The following is a 20,489-nucleotide window of genomic DNA, read 5'->3' on the forward strand; positions in this document are numbered from 1 at the left end:
ACTAGCCAGATTTATGGTAGAGCTAACACATTTTATATACTGAAACAAACAGACAGATTTTTGGGCCTTGTGTCACTTTGTCAGGTCTCTCTGGTAGCTTGCTGATAATTTGAAATGCTTTGTAGTTTACTCATGTTCATGTTCTTCAGACACAGTCTTGATTCTTGCTCACTGAATGAAATCAAAGCAAATTTCCTGCATCTTGCTTGTGCAGAACTTAGATACTGAAAGTACTAAAAAGAGTTTAATGTTCTTCAACTGGCAGATTAGTAGTGTGGTTGGCAGTATCCATTTACTTCACTTGGTAGCTTTGTCTCCATAAGATATTATACCTTTGTACTGATCCAGAGGTTCATGGGCTAATCACTGGAAAAGAATGCCACTTTATTTTCAAAAGTGGTCTCTGAGAATTGGTTACTGTCTGCCTTACTCACAATCATAGTATTTCAGACTCAAACAAATATAACCCTGTTTCTTGATTAAAAAAAAGTTTTTAATGTGAAGTATTGGTACTGAAATGTTCTTTATCTAGGAGAGCTGTCTAGTTTTGCAGCTGTCACTTCTTGTTTGTTAGAAAAAAATGCACTGTGGTGCCTATTTTCAAATATACTTATTTGTTTGTTTTTTTTTTTTACTGAAGGGGGAGAAGGATTTAAACAAAGGCAATTTCTATTAATTATACCTGTAGGAACTAAGGATGATCATGATTTCCCAGCTTTAAATCATGCTCCATTATTATACAAGGTGGAATGAGGTTGGACTAAAACCTATTTTGAAGTCACAGAAATACCTAGTAGACTTAGTTTATAACAGTGTTATAGGCTCCAGAGGATCAAAAAGATAACTTGGAAGCTAATTTCTCTTTAATAAGAGAACTTGACTGTAAAGTAGACCAAAGATGCTACCAAGTTCCAGGTTGCAGACTATTGTTAAAGAAAATATCAGAATCAATTTAAGTGTAATTACTTGGTGTTTGAGACTGCCATTTTCAGACCTACCCATAACTAGTATATTACTAGTATTTTGTCTGTTGTAGGTGTGTGCTGAAGAGCATATCTAAACTACATTAAGTATGTTGTGAACTGAAGGACCATTCCAAATACAACTTGGCTTTTCACATGCTAAAAACTTGAATGCAGTACCTTATCTTCCTGTGTTTTGCTTCTCCTAGTGATTTACATTTTTACTTTACTCTCTGCACAGGCTGCCACAGAGGAAGAAAACAGCCATGGGCCAGTGAATGGGATGCTTAATGCACCGAGTCTCGGTTCTCCAATTCGTGTTCGCTCAGAGACCACCCAGTTAGACAGGGATGTTCCACTGGTGCGAAAGTTACGTTCAATTCACAGCTTTGAACTGGAGAAGCGCATGACATTGGAATCAAAGCCAGACACTGATAAGTTTCTTGAGACTTGGTAAAGAAATTATTTTATTGTTATGCTTACATCTTTCAAACATATATAGTAAGGACACTGTTATCTTTTCTTTGCCATGTGAAGATGAGAAATGGAGGTGCTGACTATGCTTATGCCAGCTACGGCAAAATATTTTCATAATATTGCTCAATTAATGGATTTCACTACTTGGCAACCTCTTTAAAAAAAGATCAGTGGTAGGATACAGCTAAACTCTAACTTCCACACTTGGGAATTTTTTATTTCAAGACCAAGTGGTCTAACTCTCATGTTTATTAACTTTTTCTTCAGTGACATACTCTTGATAGTCATTACAACTCATCCTAAGTAAGAATGATGACATCAGGTACTTAACAGAGGTAACATGATATTAGGCTATATGACATGAGAAGGAAAGTTTACAGAAAGTGAAGTTAGTAAGTAAAGTTAGAAATTTGCCTGCATGTAGCAGGCTTAGTTACACCCAAAGGTGTTGCACCAACATAAAAAAACTTGATAGAAGACAGAGGTATCGAAATGGAATTTCAAGGTAGAGAAGAGGCAGATGTACGAAAACAGATTCAATCAGTTTACCTCTGTGTAGAAAGAATAAGGGGAGAAGGACACTATGAAACCTGGTAGAGGTCGAGTGGGGACAGTAGAAGGGAGCTGTAGTGATGACAGTGATTTCTTCTAAATACTTCATAGCAGAGGTTGGAATCTGAATTTGTTTGATGAAGCAAATTATCCAAAGCATAAGTAAGGAATCAATCAAGACAATAACATTCTTCTTGAAAGCACCTAATAACTGCTGGTGAAGACATCTGTTTCTTCTGCTTTGAGTCTCTGCTTTGTAACTTAAGTACGACGGACCATCTGGTGGTAACCTCACCACTGAGTTTTTATCCACACACTGTTCTCCCTTCTGGTATTTATATTTACAATACAACATGATACATTACAATGAAAGTTATAATATGTGTACATTTCTAAGATCATGCATCCATTTTTACTTGACACTAGACTTGCTTGCCTCAAATTGTGGAACCATTGTAGATTGTTCTAAAATATGTCAACAAATTTTTATAGAAATCTAGTTTTCTCCTACCAAAAAACCTCAAATGTAACTTACAATATTTAATTAATTCTTAACTAATTCAGATATTAACTTCTTTTCTCAAGTTTGGAGAAGAGGCAGAAAGACTTGAATGCTGCGACAGAGACTCCTGCTGCTGCTGTTCCTCCTCTTTCTCAGAAAACACCCCTTCCTGCTCCTGTGACTGCTCGCATGGACCATGTTTGGCATTATGATGAAGAATATCTTCCAGATGCTTCAAAACCTGGGTCAGCTATTTCTCCAGACCATGCTGATGGTGTTATGAGCAATGGATTTGTAGCTGTTAACTTAAGCTCCTGCAGGCAGGAGGTTGATTCCAAGGAATGGGTGATAATAGATAAGGAACGGGACTTACAAGACTTCAGGACAAATGAGGCTTTAGGGCACAAAATGACTGGAAGTCCCTCAGATGAAGAGCCAGAGGTACTACAAGTTCTAGAGGAGTCCCCTCGAGAAGAGCAATCCAGACAGGGTGGGTGGGCAGGAAACAATGTCAATGGCAAGAACCAAACTTCAGGGGTGGAGTTTGTTCTAGACATGGAGTGTCATCCTGCTGCTTCTGAACAGCTTACAGATAAGTTGGAACTTCTGTCTGGAGCTGCTGGACAGCTTCTTGCGGCCACCCCTACAAGTCCTATGGAAGCTCAAGCAGAAGGAGCACTCACTCCGGTAAGAGAAATGATCAGTGTTTTGTTGAACCTCTCTTTATTCAGAATTGTATGAGGAAATAGTAAAGGCAGTGACTAAATACAATAGTGTAACAGAAATTCCTAGTTCCAGCAGATATGGGACTTGATTCTTGAAGGAATGGTCTTCCATGCTCTGTAATACAAGTGTTTACATTCACCCATGGAAGTGGCTATTAATTCTGCAGGTATGATCCATAGAACTGACCTTGTTTAAAAAGAAGTTATCTGTCTATCTATCTGTCTATCTATCTGTCTGTCCATCTATCTGTCTGTCCATCTATCTATCTGTCTATCTATCTATCTATCTAAAGAAGCTTCTTATGCAGTGAGAGATTCCTGTCTTATCCTATTCCTGTTCCTAATCAGTGAGAGACACATGCAAACATATATTTATTATATTTGCAATATATAAACATAAAGTTACAATGAATATGTAAAAAACTGTGATACAGTGTTTCATATGTTTCAGGAAAAGCTCAAGTGGTTGAAATGAAAGAAACAGTTACTTGCTCTCACCATCTGTTCTGTAGTGTTTGCTTTTGGAACTCCCTTTGTTTTTTCTTGTTTCTTCTGAAACAACTTGTTGCCGTTTAAAAAGTGTTGCTACTTTTCACTCCTAAGATACTTTTGCAACTACTTTACTCCCGAGTTTTCACTCAGATTGCTTTGCTTCCATTGCATACTATTCTTTTTCTGTTTCTCCATCTTTTCTAAAGAATTCTCATTTGCGCAGTTCGTGAACATTTACTTTTTTCCCCTTTGTAATTGTTTTTAAACAAGGATTTGTCTTTACTTAAGGAGGAGGGGAGATTAATTGTTAAGTGATTGGAAATCAACTCTTGGTTTAATTTCCCCTTTTTTGAGTAGATACTGTGCCATCTATGATCTAAAGGTGAAGTCTTTCAACCTCCCTTGAGCCAAGAAACCTCGCTATGATTTTGTTCACTTTCTGTGAAAGTTACAACCAGCTCACTAGAAAAAGAAACTTGTCACTAACTACTCATGTATTATAAGGTGTGGAAATATCCTTTACAAGGAAAACGAGCTACTCAATGTAGTTAACTACAACTGCACAGCAAAATTTTAACTACACCTAGGTTCTCATGGAAAATGCAAGATCATATCTTTCCTACAAGATTATATTTAGATATCATATTTTTAAGTATGTTGTTTATAGATGATTCATTTGGTGTGACTGAAAATACAGAACTGTGTTAAACAACAGAAGATTTCTAAGACTTAAACTGAAATCTTAGTTTTATGAAAGAGTTTTTGATGGGTTAGAAACTTCTAAAAGGGAAAAATTAATTTGAATTTTTCAGTTTTCAGCTGCTCATTTCTTCTATCTTAATGTCAGTTTTAGAAAAACAGACAAAAAAGAACAATACTTGGTCCTGTACAAAATACCAATTATGAACTGTTTTTATTTCAAAAGCCATTAAAAAAAACCAGCTTGCAATTTTATATGCAAATGCACTATTCTACTTCATACAAGCGTGTCTCTTTTTGGGGAAATAGCTGTTCTACTTAAAACTGAAAGTAGATGTGGTAAAAATATTACATGCTACACTGCAGAAGATGGACAATATCTTTATCTGGAAAAGAAGAAGCTTCAGAAAGTGGGAGCAGGAACAGTTGTAACTCAAGTTAATTAAGTGTAAGATGTATTGCAATACTGGTTGAAGTAGAACTTGAGATGTTGAAGTAGAACTTGGGATGTTGAAGTAGAACTTGGGATGAGATTATATTTTAGTTTGGCTTTACAAGCAGGTAAGGGATATTTGTCATGACCTCAAAAATGGGGGAAATTGAATATGGTTTGTATTATCCTGGAAGGGCAAGTAGTGTTGTGAAAGCAAGATGAACGACAGGAAGGAACTTACTGTTTCAAAGGTGAATCATGTGCAGTTGAAAAGTAAACTGAACTGAGAAAAAAGAAAATAGGTATTTTTGGATGATTTAGAAGCTGGGAACAGAGTGTGTCTATGCAGTGCATCTGTTCCAACTCTGAAGTATTCCCCTTCATTAAGGATACATAAATATTCCTTGAGATGGATACTGCAACTTAGCTGTTCTTACAGGTGACTGTCCTGATCACTTCACTGGGAGAAAGCACATATATGCCTCTTCATACAGTAGTTCTCTCTACTGAAGAGTCCTACTGACCTTAGGGAGCTGTTTGGTAGTCCTTTTCCTTCTTCCTCAGAGTATTTACCCTCTTGAAACTGTTCTTTAAATGTGATCCTTGTTTGTGCATCAGATGTTATTTAGCAATTTTTTTCTAGGTAGCCCTTTCCTGACAATAAAAATAATAGGCAAGACCGTATTTTATTTTTCTGTTGATTTAATTATATTACATGAGTTACTAAGAACAGGCTTGAATCCAAGAATGTTAAGTTTAGAACCATGAATCAAATTACTTAAGTGTTACTAAAAGGGTTTAAAAATAGATGTTGAAATTATAGTAGTGTAATAATATAATTTTTGAAATAGTTCACTCACTGCAAACAGCTCAAAATTCTAAGACATGTCAGTGTTCACAATCCTCACAATTATGAATACATCTATAAGGATTTCTAGTGACCTGCTTCACTATCACTTAGGAGAAAGTATTGAGGAATTATGGTTTTTGAGCTTATTCTGATAGATTTGTTAAATATGCAAGCATTTACTTCAGTGGTGAATGAATAAAATAGCTTATTTTTCCTTTTTACTTTGATGATTCTTCTTTGTTCTTTATTTCTTTCAGGGCTTTATTGCTCACTGTTTAAGTAGTAAGTAGTAGCATGGATGTTTCTGTATGAGAAACTAACATTTGTATACTCACACATAATTTTATTTACTCCTGAAGGAAAGAAATTGCTGGTCTGCAGTCCTTCCATTTGTAGCTAAATGTTCTTCCTGAAATTTTGTATGTACGTGGACTTCCTGTAATTGTTGATAATATCACTTCTTACCTGTTTTACACAGCATCAATATTCTATTAATAATGTAAAGTTGTAGCAGTTAAAAAAGGAAACCCAGACTCAAAAACTAAGAGAGAAAAATGTTTAAGTTACTGGCTCAGGGATGAGAAAGTTTCAGGCATAAAAAATTACAGCAAGTTATGCTATTATGGAAAAAAAACCCTGCAGGTAAGAGAAGTAATTTTCATGTTAGCAGTCATGGTTTTCCAATTCCAACACAGGTTCTCTGTGCTATCAGCAAATACCAGTTTGATCTGGCTTAGTCATGGGCAGACAGACATAACTGTTGAACTACTCAAAGCACAGTAAAGGTTATATGTGCTGACTTTCTGCTTTAATAACGGCTTTGTGTTGACTTTGGCTGCAGGAGAGACAGTATGTGATTTGCTGTAATATCTGCTGGTATGAAGTTAATTTGTCGAAAGAATGTGAACTGATCCAGACTAATGGTGAATTTAGACTGGAGTAGCACTTTGCATCATACAGCTGTAGTTTTCTTTTCCTTGATCTGGTACTAAGAGCACAGAGTTGGACTTTGTGTGGTTGAACGATGGCTTCGTTAATTTACTGTGCTTGTATTGAATGACAAAGAACTCCATATAGTGCATGCACAAAACTTTGCAGCATGTATTTGTTAAGTAGATATTTCAGTCAATAAATAATAATGGATTTGAAGTCATTAAATATCTAATAACCATTTCCATTTTCATCTTCAGTTTATATTAAACAACAGTTTGCTCTGGTCACACTTAGTTGACAACTTGAAATCATATATATATGCATGTGTCTGTTATAGAAGAGGGTTTACTGTGTGAATCAATTTATTTTTATTATTTAGAAATATTATTGAAATGGAAATCTTGGATATTGAGGTACTATTATGTTTTATCAAAAGCTTGTTCTTAAATTGCTATTTATTTCTGAGTTCTAAGTAGTTTAATTTTCATATACCTTCTATCCTCAATTGCTGCTTTTATGAGGCACTGGAAATACTTTTTTTTTTGTCCCAGTTGCAAGTCAGCTGTGCATTATGGGAACTGAAGCTTTAGGGTTGCCACAATTTAAAATACCTTTTCCTTAGGAACAGAAATGCTTGATAAGTACTCTTGGTTTCCGAAGAATACAGGTTAGAATTGCAAATACTGTGATAGGAAACAAAAAGTCACCTTCATGAAGCTTGCAGAAAGTTTCCATATCTCTATTCTTCAAGGTTTTCTCTAAATGTAATGGGAACAAAGAATTGCAAACTGTGTATAGCAATCTCATTTACAGGTATTTAGATGTGTCACTATTAGATGTTTATTATCTGCTGGAAAGGTCTTGCAAAAAAACCCATTTGATTTCAGGGTTGTCATCAGTAAACAATTTGAAAATGTAGTTTGTCTGAAATTATTTGTTTGGACCACTTGGACTTTACAGTTCCTATTCTTCTTTCTTTCCTTGTATCTAAATGCTTGAATAATGTAGTTCAAGATGAAGCAATTGTTCATGGATTCTTCAGGCCAGTGTATCCTTCTAGTTTGGTCCCATATGTGGGAAATGTCATCAAAATCATTTAGTATTAACTTTTCTGATTAATCCTGTCAGGTCCAGTTCTTAATGTACACTGCAGTGGCTGTACTAAAGCCTGCAATAGGTGGATATGCTAAAAATACAGAGACACGGATGTCTTGTTGTGTGGATGTGTTAAGCATTGGCAAGGACCAGTCAACTGTCAACTAATGTACACAGTGTCCTTGAAACTGACTGTGTTAGTTTATTAATTTTGCCCTAGATTATTACTGACTTATTATAATAGTTGCAACAGTTGGACTCAATGAATCTGTGATTTTATTTGCCAACCTAAGGATTCCATGATTCTAAGACTGACTGAATGAAGAAACCAGCTAGAGAAAGGATGCTCACTCTTGATTGTGATTCTGGATTTTTGAAAATAGTTGATGGAAAATGTGAAGATAAGACACCTCTTAAATTATCAGCTTTCCGCCTCTGAGGGAGGTGTGAATACAGTTGTCTAAGAGATTGCATTTAGGCAAGCACAAACAAGACTTATTAAAACATTTTCAACCTTATTTTCTTCCCCGCCATGTTGTTCTCACAGCTCAACTCATGTCATATGCTGCATTTCTCCACTCCAAGAATTTCAAGTCCCATCCTCCGCACCATGAGCCCTGTAGCCTATCTATCCTTCCACTCGGACCCTCTGAAAGAGGCTGGTTTACCGAGGAGTCAATCAGCTGAGAGCCACTCCTCTTCCTCCCGCTCAACTGGTCGTAGGCAGCTTCCTGTCATTCCTTGTGGCAACAAGTTCCCCCCTGTCATTCGCATCTCAAAAGCACAACTTGAGCAGGTGAATAAGCCTTGTCTTCATAAAAGTGACTGCGTTGTAGCAGTCATCTGCAAAGTTTAACATTTTCAGTTGCTCTGCACAGTCTGGTAGTAGGCATATGCTAATCATACTGCTATACACAACATCCTAGAAATATTTGGAAAGATCAAGTTGAGGAATAAGAGTGGATCTTGTTCAGGAACAGAGTCAGGAATACTCTGTGAGGAAGATATATTGAGCCACTTAGAAGAGAACAATATTTAAAGAGCTGTTATTAAGGTTATGATCTGGAGCACCAAGCATCTCTGGATGTCCTGGAAGATAGATTCACTTCCTCAGAGGGATTTTGTCTTGAAAAAAGATGGGATTATAAATCTAGGAAATAAGATTTTTGCTTCTTTCAAAACTAAGATTAAAATATTTCTATTTTAATGTGTTCTTATAATCAGTGCCAGGTGATTTTTGAATTGGGAACACACATTGAAATTTGGACTACTCTAAATGATTTTAATGTGAGAAAAAAGATCTGGAGATAGTTGGATTGTTACTTTGGAAATGAACAAATAACGAATTGATCCACTACTTGAAGTATATAAAACAAAGATGGCAATTATCAGGGATCACAGATAATGAAAAATGTCACTAGAGAAATGGGACTTTTCGTAGTTTTGTATTTCCAATTTTATTTCAGTATGAAAAAGATTTGAGGCTTGGAATTATAATTAAAGTTAAGTATGATTTGTGTATTAGTCACAAAAAATATTGAGATTTGCTAAGCAGCATAAGCTCGCATTGTTGGGTAAAACAGTATGACATAGCATTAATGCATAAGACTGTAACATATCATCATCATTTTACCATTAATATTTCATTTTGATTATATTTTGTGTTGCCTTTTGTTTCCAATGTATTTTTCAATATAAATATTTCTATATTAAAGACTTTTTTTCTTTTTTCAGTGAAGAATGCACAGGAGTATTGATATTAAAAGTAATCCATCAACATTAGTTACTTTCAAAATTCCATAGGATCAGTGGTGAGTGCTAACAAGGCAAACAAAGTAGCTGGTGTGCTTATGTCAGCATTTTGTCTCTCAACTCAAAAAGCAGTTGTTTTTTTGCTGCAACTCCTGACTGCTTTTTAGTTCAATATAAAGAAAACCTCTGTGCACGATGTATGGAAACAGGCAAACAGTAGCTCTCCAGTGTTCATTATTGTGAACTTGATGGGATACCAGAATACCACAGTCTTTATGATGACTGTCATATTCACTAGTGAAAAGGACTTAGAAGCAATCAACTCATTAAAAGTTAAGGTTCAGTATTTTTCGGGGTTAGTTGGTATCCCAGGATGCAAAATGGCATTTTTTTTTGTATATCTACAATATAAGTTTTCCAATGAGAATTCATTGCAGGTAGAATTAGCAAATGTAGTAAACTGTGCACAATGCTCAGAGAAAGTAAGTTGGCACAGAGGGTCTTCTCTGGCTTCCTTAGTAGCCAAGAAGTGAATGGAGCTGCCATATTAATAGGGGATGCAAAGTGATAGACTTTGCCACCGTGTGACTGGTGTTGCTACTTAGTGGAGTGAACATAGGTAGCATTCAGCATCTTCTTTCTTTTTACTGGGTAAGTCCACGTCTGCTGTGTTCTTTCATGAGCTGTGATTTTGAAAGTCCTATCTCTGTTTAGAATTTAACTTCCACTTTTTCATTTGCTCTGGAAACTACAAGCATGTCATTGTATAGTTCATTCTGAAGAACTCAACAACTTTGCAAGTCCTTCTCTTTTCGACAGTGCAGTAATGTTAGTTACTTAGCAAGTTAGAAGTTCCTCAGCATGAAAGATGAATATGCATGTTAATAATCTAAAGCTTTTATCCAATTAAATATTAAAAATATTTCTATTGTCATTCTGTAGAAGTGTTTGGTACTGAATTTATTTCCATGTATTTCCTGCTGTCTGCAATTTGGTTCAGCATTCATAACTAATGAATGCAGAGGTCAGCGATCTGTGCTGTTGAATTTAATTTCGCATATTAAAAAATAAGAAATGATATATTTGTTTCTAAAGTCAAGCAAAGTGATTTTCTTTCCAGATTTTTAATGAATGAGGACTTAGGAACTCTAACCCATATTCCTCTATTTTGATGTCAGATAGAGGAGGTAGTGAAATCTCTGTATATTGTCTGCTCACTAGTGCAGAGAGGGCATTGCAGGTCTTGGTACAGAACTCCTCTCTGGCCATACTTATGTTATGGAAGACAGTCAGAGTGTTTTGCTTCAGCTCTCTTTAGTTATTCAACTTGCAACATAAAGAAAAGAGTATGGCAGCATTACAGCTGACTGAAAACCAGGCTGAATTATTTGATTGCAGTAGAATCTGAAGAGTGTGTCCAGAATGCTATTAGCATCCTTTTCATCCATAACATGGTCAAATTGTACAACAGATTCTCTTGAAACATAATATTTTTCTTTCTTTCTGTGAATTCTTCAGCCAGATTAGTTCTCTGAACTCTGCTCATTAGAGGGCTGTGTAGAGTCTTGTTTGAAGTCAGTGGTGAAGGTGATGCAAGTACAGCAAGTACTGGTCAGGGCTGCTTAAGTACGCGTAGTGCTAAATGTGTAACTGTATCTTGAGAAACAATCAGAATCAGTGACCTCAGATTTTGATATTTGTGGTTTCACTGCTCTAGTTGTACAGTAAGATAGTGAACACCTCTTCTAACCAAGGCAGCTATCCAGAATACTTCTAAACTGGCTACTCTATAATGTGATTCAGTCCTTAAAAAGGTGGATTCCAGTTTTTTCTGTCATTCTGACATGTTTTCTTTTTTCAGTGTGCTTAATGAGACATGTACAAGGGGGCTAATTTTAATCTAATGATTTTGCAGTTATTCAGTATATTAGGGGAGGATAATCTGTGTCTCTCAGATTGAGCAATTTGAATTAGTTGGCACTTATACAAATATTTTCTCTTTTCTAGAATTTCTACCTTGTTGGAACATTTAAAAAAAGTATTTTTTAGCTATATTATTGGTTACAAAGTGCTCTGAAATCTTTCCACACAAGATGTCAATGAAATGCAAACCATCACACTGCATATTCATATCCAAAATGTGAAATAATATACTAATCTGAGTTGAAAAATTTACCCTGATTTTTAAGCATCTCACTGGAGACCTGTGGAAGAATAGGGTAAGGCTTCTTGACATGTTCAAGGGATATTTAAAGAAAGAATGCATATTGGATGTTTGAGATTTATGAGCTTTATTGTAAATGTTCTAAATTTTACCTTTTTTTATTAGCTAACTTTAGCAGGTTTCACTACTCTACGATAGCAAGAGAATGAACATTTACATTAGTTTTCACATTTAACAATGTCTTTTCGAACCACAAATAAACAAGCAAAACCCCAAAGGTGTTCCTATCTTGTTACAGTGTCCTTTTATCATTATTGTAAATTTGTCAGTGGCATTAGCTTGAAGGTGTCATGTATGTTAGGATTGCCTTAGAACTCAGCTAGTTAACACTCTGGTTTAGCATTTAAAATATCAGGAAGGCATATACTTGTCCAAAATCCTCTTCAGAATTTAATTTTTAAGACATGGCACATTATCAAATGGATGTGTCCTGGAAGGAAAAGAGAGAAAAGGTTTTCTCTGTTCAGCAAGTCTATCTTTTTACTGCTGCCATGGTTAAAGCCACCATTTGTCTGTAGCAAAAGGGTTTTGATTTCAGCTTTTACAGAATTGTTAGGCCTCCTGTTCCCTGGCCTAATAGAAACTATACTGAGTCAGCATGAGATTGAAGTTAGGTTCTTCCCAAGAGGCTGCTACCATCATGGTAGATATAAGAAAATTTTCATATGTTATTTCTCTTTAGTCTAGGATGAGAACCTGCCACATGTGAAATTTTTAACAAAAGAAGTTTAACTGGAGACTACCAGTTACTACAAATGCCTGCAATGCTTGCAGTACTATATATGTGGGTCTCTTGAAAGGCATTCAGTATCAAAGCTTACAGTCATCTCTAGTCTGATGTTCCATAACACTATGTCTTACAGCCATGTGTTTCTCCTGTTTATACTGATATTAGTCTGTTTGTAGAAACAGCTCATGTACTTTAGTAAATATATAATTCATTATATTTAACTTTTTCCCTGCTGTGATTTTAATCTGGAAAAGGATTGTAAGGGATAAAAAAGATTAAACTCATGAATAGTCAGTAGAAATGATAATAGTAAGAAGGGAAGACTTTGAAAAGTACAAGATCTGTTCTGAACAGAAAGCTAAGTGACCTGTCTCCCAAGATGTAAGCATAGTAGTGTTTCATTCATGTGAGAATGATACTGTAATTAAATTACAGGACAGTGTGCTAATATACCCTTTATGTTTTCATACAAACTGCAGTTCAGATTTCTTTGTAGAGATGTAAGGTTGTGCAAGGAAATAGAAATTAAGTGACATAAGTAAATTAAAACTTATGAAGTATGAGGAGGAAGCTGGTGAACTTTTGTATTGCCAAAGTTGCAGACTCATACTGACCTTATTCCTGGTAGGCAGTGGAGTTAACCATAGATGAAAAAGAAGCAGGGAAAGGAAAAAAGTTATGTGAGGTTTGTTCCCCTGGATATACAAGCTTTACTAAGGTAGGAAAGATGTTCTGAAAAGTAAACTGATCTGGAAAAGTGTTTTCAGAATGCCAAGTAATATGATGATGGTTTATTAATATGAGAAATTACGAATAATGAAAGGATTAGCAGAACAGTGAATCTCCACACCATGTCTCTAAGAGGCCTGAAGTCCTGACAGCACTTGACATGCTTGCAGAAGTACCCAGACATCATGGCTGGAGGGAAGAAACTATTGCTGAAAGATCGGGTGATTACTTGCTGAGATTGTACAATAATCCATATTCACACCTTTAAACCTTTCAGACTTAGCAACTTTGCAGACCTAAACTCAGTATTTTATTCCTCTGCAGTTCACTGCATTCGTACACAGAGGCATTCATGCAGGTGTATCTCTCGCTATTGCAGCCTGTCAAAAGTTTAAAAGGAGGCAAGTTTATCAGATGTCATAAAGGACGTCTGAGAGGTATTTGTTGTTCTTCCATCTTAACATCCCACTCACTGTCTTGTAAAGCTTCTTGAAGAAAATGCAGCATAATTTCTCATCTCAGTTCAATGCAAATTTGAGAAAACAGAAAGGAATTAAGAACTAATTTAGGGAAGACTAAAAGATTCAAGAATGTGGTGGTAATAATTTCATTCAAATATTTTGGAGTGAAAGGAGAACCTCAAATTCATTGTTCCATATATTGTCTAAGCCATTTCCAGTCATCTGTTGTATTACATAACTCTTGTTGAAATATGGGAATTACAATAATAGGTGGTATAAACTATCATAGTGAGCTGAGAGGTAGTATTTTAAATTGATTTCCCCACATTTTTCTTCTTAGATGAATTGTAATCTTCGTTCCTTAGGTTCAGTGTTTTACATAATTGACATAATTAACCATATTGATCTCATAGGATAAGATTGTATTTAGTGGCAGAAGAAAAGAAAGTATGAGGATCATTTATGATTATGATAGGTTTTTAAATTTTACCTATTAGTCCATGTATTATTTGTTTTGTAGTTAGGTATGTCTTGAACAACCCTGAGATTTCTGTCTTCCTGACTTAGACTAAATTATTATTTAAATTGGTGTATTTTGCATGTATCAAGATCAACCCTCCTCAGACTCTTCTAATTCAAGGTTTCACAAACAAGGAGAATGGTAGGACTATTTATGGGATAATTAAGGTTACAGGATTATTTGATTTAGTATTAAATTGTTTTAAGGAATTCAAATCTTCTTCCAGTCTCTTTACATTCTTCACTGTGTAATGTGAATCATGAAGTTATCTGTAGTGGCCAACCTTGCAAATATATGATGCTTTACCCAAAGAAGTCTTAAAAGACACATTAGGAGGATCATCTACAAACTTCTTCCATTTCTTCAATAATTGACTATTACATCCAAACTTCCAAATGAAAGCCTTTGGATCACTACCCATGGCAGGGGCATTGGAACTAGATGATCTTTAAGGTCCCTTCCAACCTCTTCTATGATTTAACAGGGGTCAGTTTTGTACAAATTCTGTTTTCTCATACAGATTCACAGATTTTTGAAAATTGGCCTTGATCTTTTGTTTATCTCTTTAAGATGCTCCAGACGTTCTAGCAACCCTTGCATGAAAGGGAATTTTGCATGGTTACCAATTTAGCATTCTTGCACATATACCTGAAATGTCAAGCCTAGCAGGGATATAATCTAATTCTTGTGCTTTGAGAAGATTAATAAGGGGTTTATTAGCCATTTGAGAAACCAAACTTACTTGTCAGTGAACAAAAATCAAGAAAGTGATATATGTGTTCAAAAAGCCATTTCTGAAAGTATGGATTACTTAGTAGTAGTGGATCTTTATTAAGAGTCATTCAGTATCCTCTTCTTTTGTCCATTTGTTCAGTGTTCTATTTTCACAAATAGCTCCTGCCTGTTTGATTGTAGGTGGTTCAACAAGCTCACTCCCCTGTTTCTAGGGTGTAAGTGTTAAATCTGTATGGCCAAGATGCGCCTGAAAGACCAGAAAATTCTCTCTCCGAATGTGGCAAAGGATATGAAGTTTGTTGACAAATGTAAATAAATTTCAGATCAGAGCTGATTTTTCCTAGTGAAGAATTGACATGAGAGAGGTGTCATTAGGAAGAGAGAATTTTCATGTAACGTATTTGAGCAAAGGAGGATTCAAATGCAATTGCAGCCCTTCTGGAAATGTACCGAGAAGATAAATATCCTCCTGAAAGCAAATACCTCACGTTGTCTTACCTCTGTAAATTGAGAGGACACCAGAACCATGCTGTTCTGAGGGAAGTCATCCTTCTTCAGTTATGTGGAAGACAACTCTGATGTTTTAATCTTGGGTTCTTTGAATTGGCAACTGGACTAGCTCGTTGAGTGAAAAGTTTGGAAAAGGAAATATTTTACATTTCCTTACTTTTGAGATGCATCTGCAGCCCTGGAGAACAAGATATTCAAACAAGCTAAAGACAGAGCTTAGTGGACAGCAAAGGCCCAAGTGATCTCTCCAGAATCTGAACCTGTTATTCCAAGGACAATATTGCATTAAAATTTCCTGAACCCACTTTTACCCATCTTGTAGATTACAATTTCTAAGAGAGCTAACGATTTTTGTCTGACAGGCCAAGATAACTTCCTGTGTCATATGAAAGTAAGTCATTCAATATGAGTCCTTCAACTTGGAGATGTGATATCTTAGAGCAACTGCCTACAGATGTATGAATATCTATTGAACAGTTACCCTGTTTCCTAGACCTTTTTTCTTGGTTTTTTTTTTCTTCAGTTTTATATGTTTGCAGGTTCTTGCTAAACTATTTTCATTTCACGCTCAAGATTTAAGTACTAAATGACCTAATCGTGGAAAGGTGCTTTAAAAATCTACTTCTTTCTTCTGTAGCTGAACTGATGTTCTTGGATTCTTTCAAAAGAAATCTTTTGAAGTAAGAAAAACTTGTCAAACTCAAAAGTGTTTCTTTCAGAGGAAAGAACCTGGACTGAGAATAAAGAGGAGATGAGGAGGACTGTTTTGCCAAACCTAATTAACTGCAGATTGTTTCTCAATGTACCATTTTAATTCAGTGAACATGGAGGACTGTATTGGCCCAAACTTGCAAACAAATCATCAGAGAGACAAAAAGTGGACTCTTGCTGCAGTTCCCAATGTTTATTTTTTCAGTTTGGGGTCCTACCCTTCATTTCTATCAGTCTCAACTTGGGGCTGCAAATACCTTAGGGAAACAAGAATTCAATTATCTTACAGTTCTACTCTTTATTTTTTTTCCCCCTTCCCTAGTGAAAAATATCACTTTCTGTTACCTAACAGCTAATCGTTCCAAATTTCTAAAAAATATGATTTCCTGTTTTTCAGTTAGGGTCCAAAACTGGTGAATTAATCTAATTAGGTGAATTAGAGAGATTTGGAATACACTATATAGTATAGAAGTAATTTGTTTAACAAAAATAATTATTCTCTCTTTAATTCAGTTTTATGCCTGTGATTCGTGTTTCATGTTTTGTTTCTAATGCATTGTTATAATATCTGTTGAATATTTGTGTTTTATTGTGGTAAATATGCACCTATAATGATGGAAATTTTGTTATACAGAAATTTGAGGACAATGCAAAAAAATAAGAAATCAGTAAGAGTATTGATGAAGTTATTGTACACTCACGGGAGATCTGAGGATATCTCCTTCACTGTCGGTTCTCATTTCTTATTTTGGAGAATTGTTCTGCATTTGTAAGCTTTGAGTACACAGTATAAATTGTTATACATCCACCAAAGCTACTTTATCACTCTTCCCTGCAACTGGACAGGGGAGAGGAAATATAACAAATGGTTCATGGTTTGAGATAAGATCTGGGAGAGATCACTCACCAAATACCATCACGGGCAAAACAGACTCAATTAATTGAATGTATTACTGACAGAATCAGAGCAGGATAATGAGAAATAAAATAAATCTTAAAACCACCTTCCCTCACCCCTCCTTCCTTCCCAGGCTCTGTCTCCTGCCTCCCCAGTGGCGCAAGGAGATGGGGAATGGGGGTTATGGTCAGTTCGTCACAGGTTGTTCCTGCTGCTGCTCAGGGAGAAGAGTCCCCTGCTCCAGTGTGGGGTCCCTCACATGGGAGATAGTCCTTCATGAACTTCTCTAACCTGAGTCCATCCCACAGGCAACAGTTCTCCATGAACTGCTCCACGGTGGGTCACTCTTCCATGGGATGCAGTCCTTCAGGCTGCTCCAATGTGCATCCCCCACAGGGTTGTGAGTCCTACTAGGAAAAACCTGCTCCAGCGTGAGTTCTTCTCCCCATGGGTCAGCAGGTCCCTGCCAGGTGCCTGCTCCAGCACAGGTTTCCCACAGTTTCACAGTTCCCTCTTTCCAGCATCCACCTGCTCCAGCGTGGCTCTGTTGGACACTGGGGAAAGCTTCCAGTGTCTTCTCATAGAAACTGTCCCTGTAGCCCCCCCACTGTCAAAACCTAGCCATGCAAGCCCAATACATGGGTCCTGACAGATGAGCTTGGTTTCTACGACCCAGTAGTAGCAATGTACTAGCTCCAGCAAAAGCCCATTAAGCTCAGTACCATGTATAATTTCTGCAATGAAGTGGAATGTCTTCTAACAGAGCAGAATCCTAGCAACACTAGAAATAGACTATCACCAGTTGTGTGTTCTACCATTAGTGAATCAAGAGAGTGTTTTTAACCAAACCCAGACTCCAGTTTTTCCAGACTCAACTTTCTGTTGAATACAAACTCAAAATGTGTCAAATTTTGAGGCTAAAGAATAGAAAGAAAAAAGGAGCTGAACTCTCTGTCCATGTAGAAAAAGATGTAAAGGTAGCCTCTTGATTTTTTTTTATACTCTTTATACCAAATGACCCCATCCAATATGTATAAACCAGAATCTGGGACTCCTCTTCACGTGAGAGCGCATTCCTTCCATGTCCACAGAGATAAAACTCCTCTCCCTTTTGTGTGTGCTCTCTCATACTCTGACCTTATGACTCTTGCATTTCTGTCTGTGCAGTGGCCTGTCTTCAATGGGGAAAGTGAGGAACAACTCCATTCCTGCTTCATGGGCTCTGGGGGAAGTGGAGTTATGTCCCTCAAGTGGGGAGAGACTTGAATGCAGGTTTCCCACTTCCTGGACCTGTGCTCTCACAATTGTGTACTAGAGACAGCACTCATCGTAACCAACTGTTTTCTAAAGGGTTTCTGACTCAATAATGTATAGAAGCTTTAGGAACACTTTGTGCGTATCTGTTGGATTAGACCCATTAGGGGATTTAGATGTGTGAATATTTAGTTTGTGAATCTCTTAATGATGTTAGGTAAGGAGATATCCTAACCAGGTTGCTTAGTTAAAGCTAGGCATAAGCTTCAGTAGGGAAAGTAATAACTAAAATTTAGGTACTCAGAAAATTGTTTATGGACAGAAATGTAAGTATTATGAGTATGGAGTTTCTGAATCTAAACATCACGGTGTTTTTGCCTTCTGTACTTATCTAAAAATATCGTTGTGTACTTGTTAAAGATTTTACATTTATATGCAACTTATTCTAAGAGTATTCGAACTATTGTGAAATAATTAAAAAACCTACCTGTTTGGTTGGATCACATTTCCAGAGGCCTTACTTCATAACTGCAGCACTTTTTACTGACGTTATGTTTATTTTTACCTATTACATGTTACTGTAATGGGATAATAGACTTTTTTTCCCCTAATTATCTACATGTGTGCTATGAAGTTAGGTATTATTTGAACATTGTGATTCATAGGAATCATTATGTAATGTATCTTAAAGATGTGGAATCAAAAGCATTTTGATTTAAACAACACTCTTTTATTTAAAAAGTGTTAGCTGTATACCATTCCCAAGTTTCTTATCTTTTTCTTTAATTTTCCAATGCAGATAACAATACCCAGGCCTTCAGTGGCATCCACACAGTCTGCTTCAGAGAGCTTTCACTATGGCCACCAGCTGGAGAGAAGAGAGCAGGATGGTCAGTCTGCGGAACACACTGTGGAACTTTCCTCTCCAAAAGAAAGTTTGCCAGGTGTGGTTGTGACAGAAGATGAAATTCCAGCTAGTGCCAGCAGACCAGATTTAGTACTTAATATCAACCAAGAGGTGCTTGATAGAGAAGGACTTGTCAAAGAAAGTGTCGATGTCCTGGACTGTGGCCAAAAGGACCTACCTGAACAACACAGTGGGATACATGAAGAGAATGAACTTGAAAATGTTCCTGTAGAGGAAACCGAGGAAGAAAGGCTTCCAGTGGTTTCTGAGGATGCCATTGAAATGTTAAGCAAAGAGCAGAATTCTTCTTTGCCAGGAAACTCAAAATCTGCAGAGGAAGAACCTCTAACAAATACTGAAGCTGCTGACGAATCAAAGCCAAGGCCCGTCTGTTTGGTGCCAAATCAAGATGAGAGTCTGAAGTCAGTAGCACCTAAAGCATCAGAACTGTCTCCCTCAAGAATTACTAACGCACATGTTAATAAGCAGGCAAACAAAATAGCAACTGTTCATGAAAATGGTTTTCATTCTGATAAGGAAGAAGTCCATAGCCAAGACTTGAAATGCCACCAAGTGGCCCTTACTACTTTTTTGCAGCAGGAGAACAAAAAAGAGAAAAATTCTCCCAGAAATGGAGAGTTATTCCACTGCATTTCAGAAAATGAGAATTCTTACCGATCCAAGAAGGACTCAGTTAAGTCTCCTTTTGTATTCAGGCAGAGCCGAATCCCAGTTTTAGCACAAGAGATAGACTCAATGTCAGATTCCTCTTCTGTTTCAGCAAAGGAAAAGCTTCTTCTAAAAAAGGCCCATCAGACAGACTTGGTGAAATTACTTATGGAAAAGAGACAGCTCAAATCTTTCCTTGGTGACCTCTCAAGTGCCTCTGACAAGTCACTGGAGGAAAAAATGGCTGCTGCTCCAGTACCATTTTCTGAGGATGATGTCTTAGCTTCATTTTCTAGATTGACACTGGACTCTCATTTCAGCAAGCAGAATGAAGATAGCTCTTTATCTCCAAGCAGTCCTCAGTCCAGAAAAAGCAAGATTCCAAGGCCAGTGTCCTGGGCAACCACTGATCAAGTCACTGGTTCAAGTTCAGCTCAGTTCTTTCCTCGGCCACCACCTGGAAAACCACCTACTAGACCTGGGGTAGAAGCTAGGTAATGCAGAGAAAATAGAAATAGGGGTTTAGGTTGGAAATGGATTTGAGCTAGACTGCAGTTACTGTGCCGTATGTAATCCTGTAGAAGTTCCATCCTTTAACTAATTTTAAAAAAAAATGCTGGATTTCAATTCTCTGAGAAATCTCACATTGTTGAAGATTGAATGAGGAGA

General features: G+C 36.7%; 1 protein-coding gene across 2 annotated transcripts in view; it reads left to right on the forward strand.

The window, feature by feature from the left end:
* TTBK2 (tau tubulin kinase 2) overlaps positions 1-20,489 on the forward strand; it is an 86,305-nt gene that overhangs the window by 57,360 nt on the left and 8,456 nt on the right. For both annotated transcript variants that reach the window (XM_050335507.1, XM_050335508.1), the window contains 3 exons: positions 1,204-1,415; positions 2,577-3,180; positions 19,044-20,314. In XM_050335507.1, the coding sequence (XP_050191464.1) occupies positions 1,204-1,415; positions 2,577-3,180; positions 19,044-20,314 (2,087 nt within the window). The remainder of the gene's footprint in view (positions 1-1,203; positions 1,416-2,576; positions 3,181-19,043; positions 20,315-20,489) is intronic.

Source organism: Myiozetetes cayanensis, unplaced genomic scaffold (genome assembly GCF_022539395.1).
Source record: "Myiozetetes cayanensis isolate MyiCay16 unplaced genomic scaffold, myiCay2020 scf6-25, whole genome shotgun sequence".
In the NCBI taxonomy this organism is placed as follows: Eukaryota; Metazoa; Chordata; class Aves; order Passeriformes; family Tyrannidae; genus Myiozetetes; species Myiozetetes cayanensis.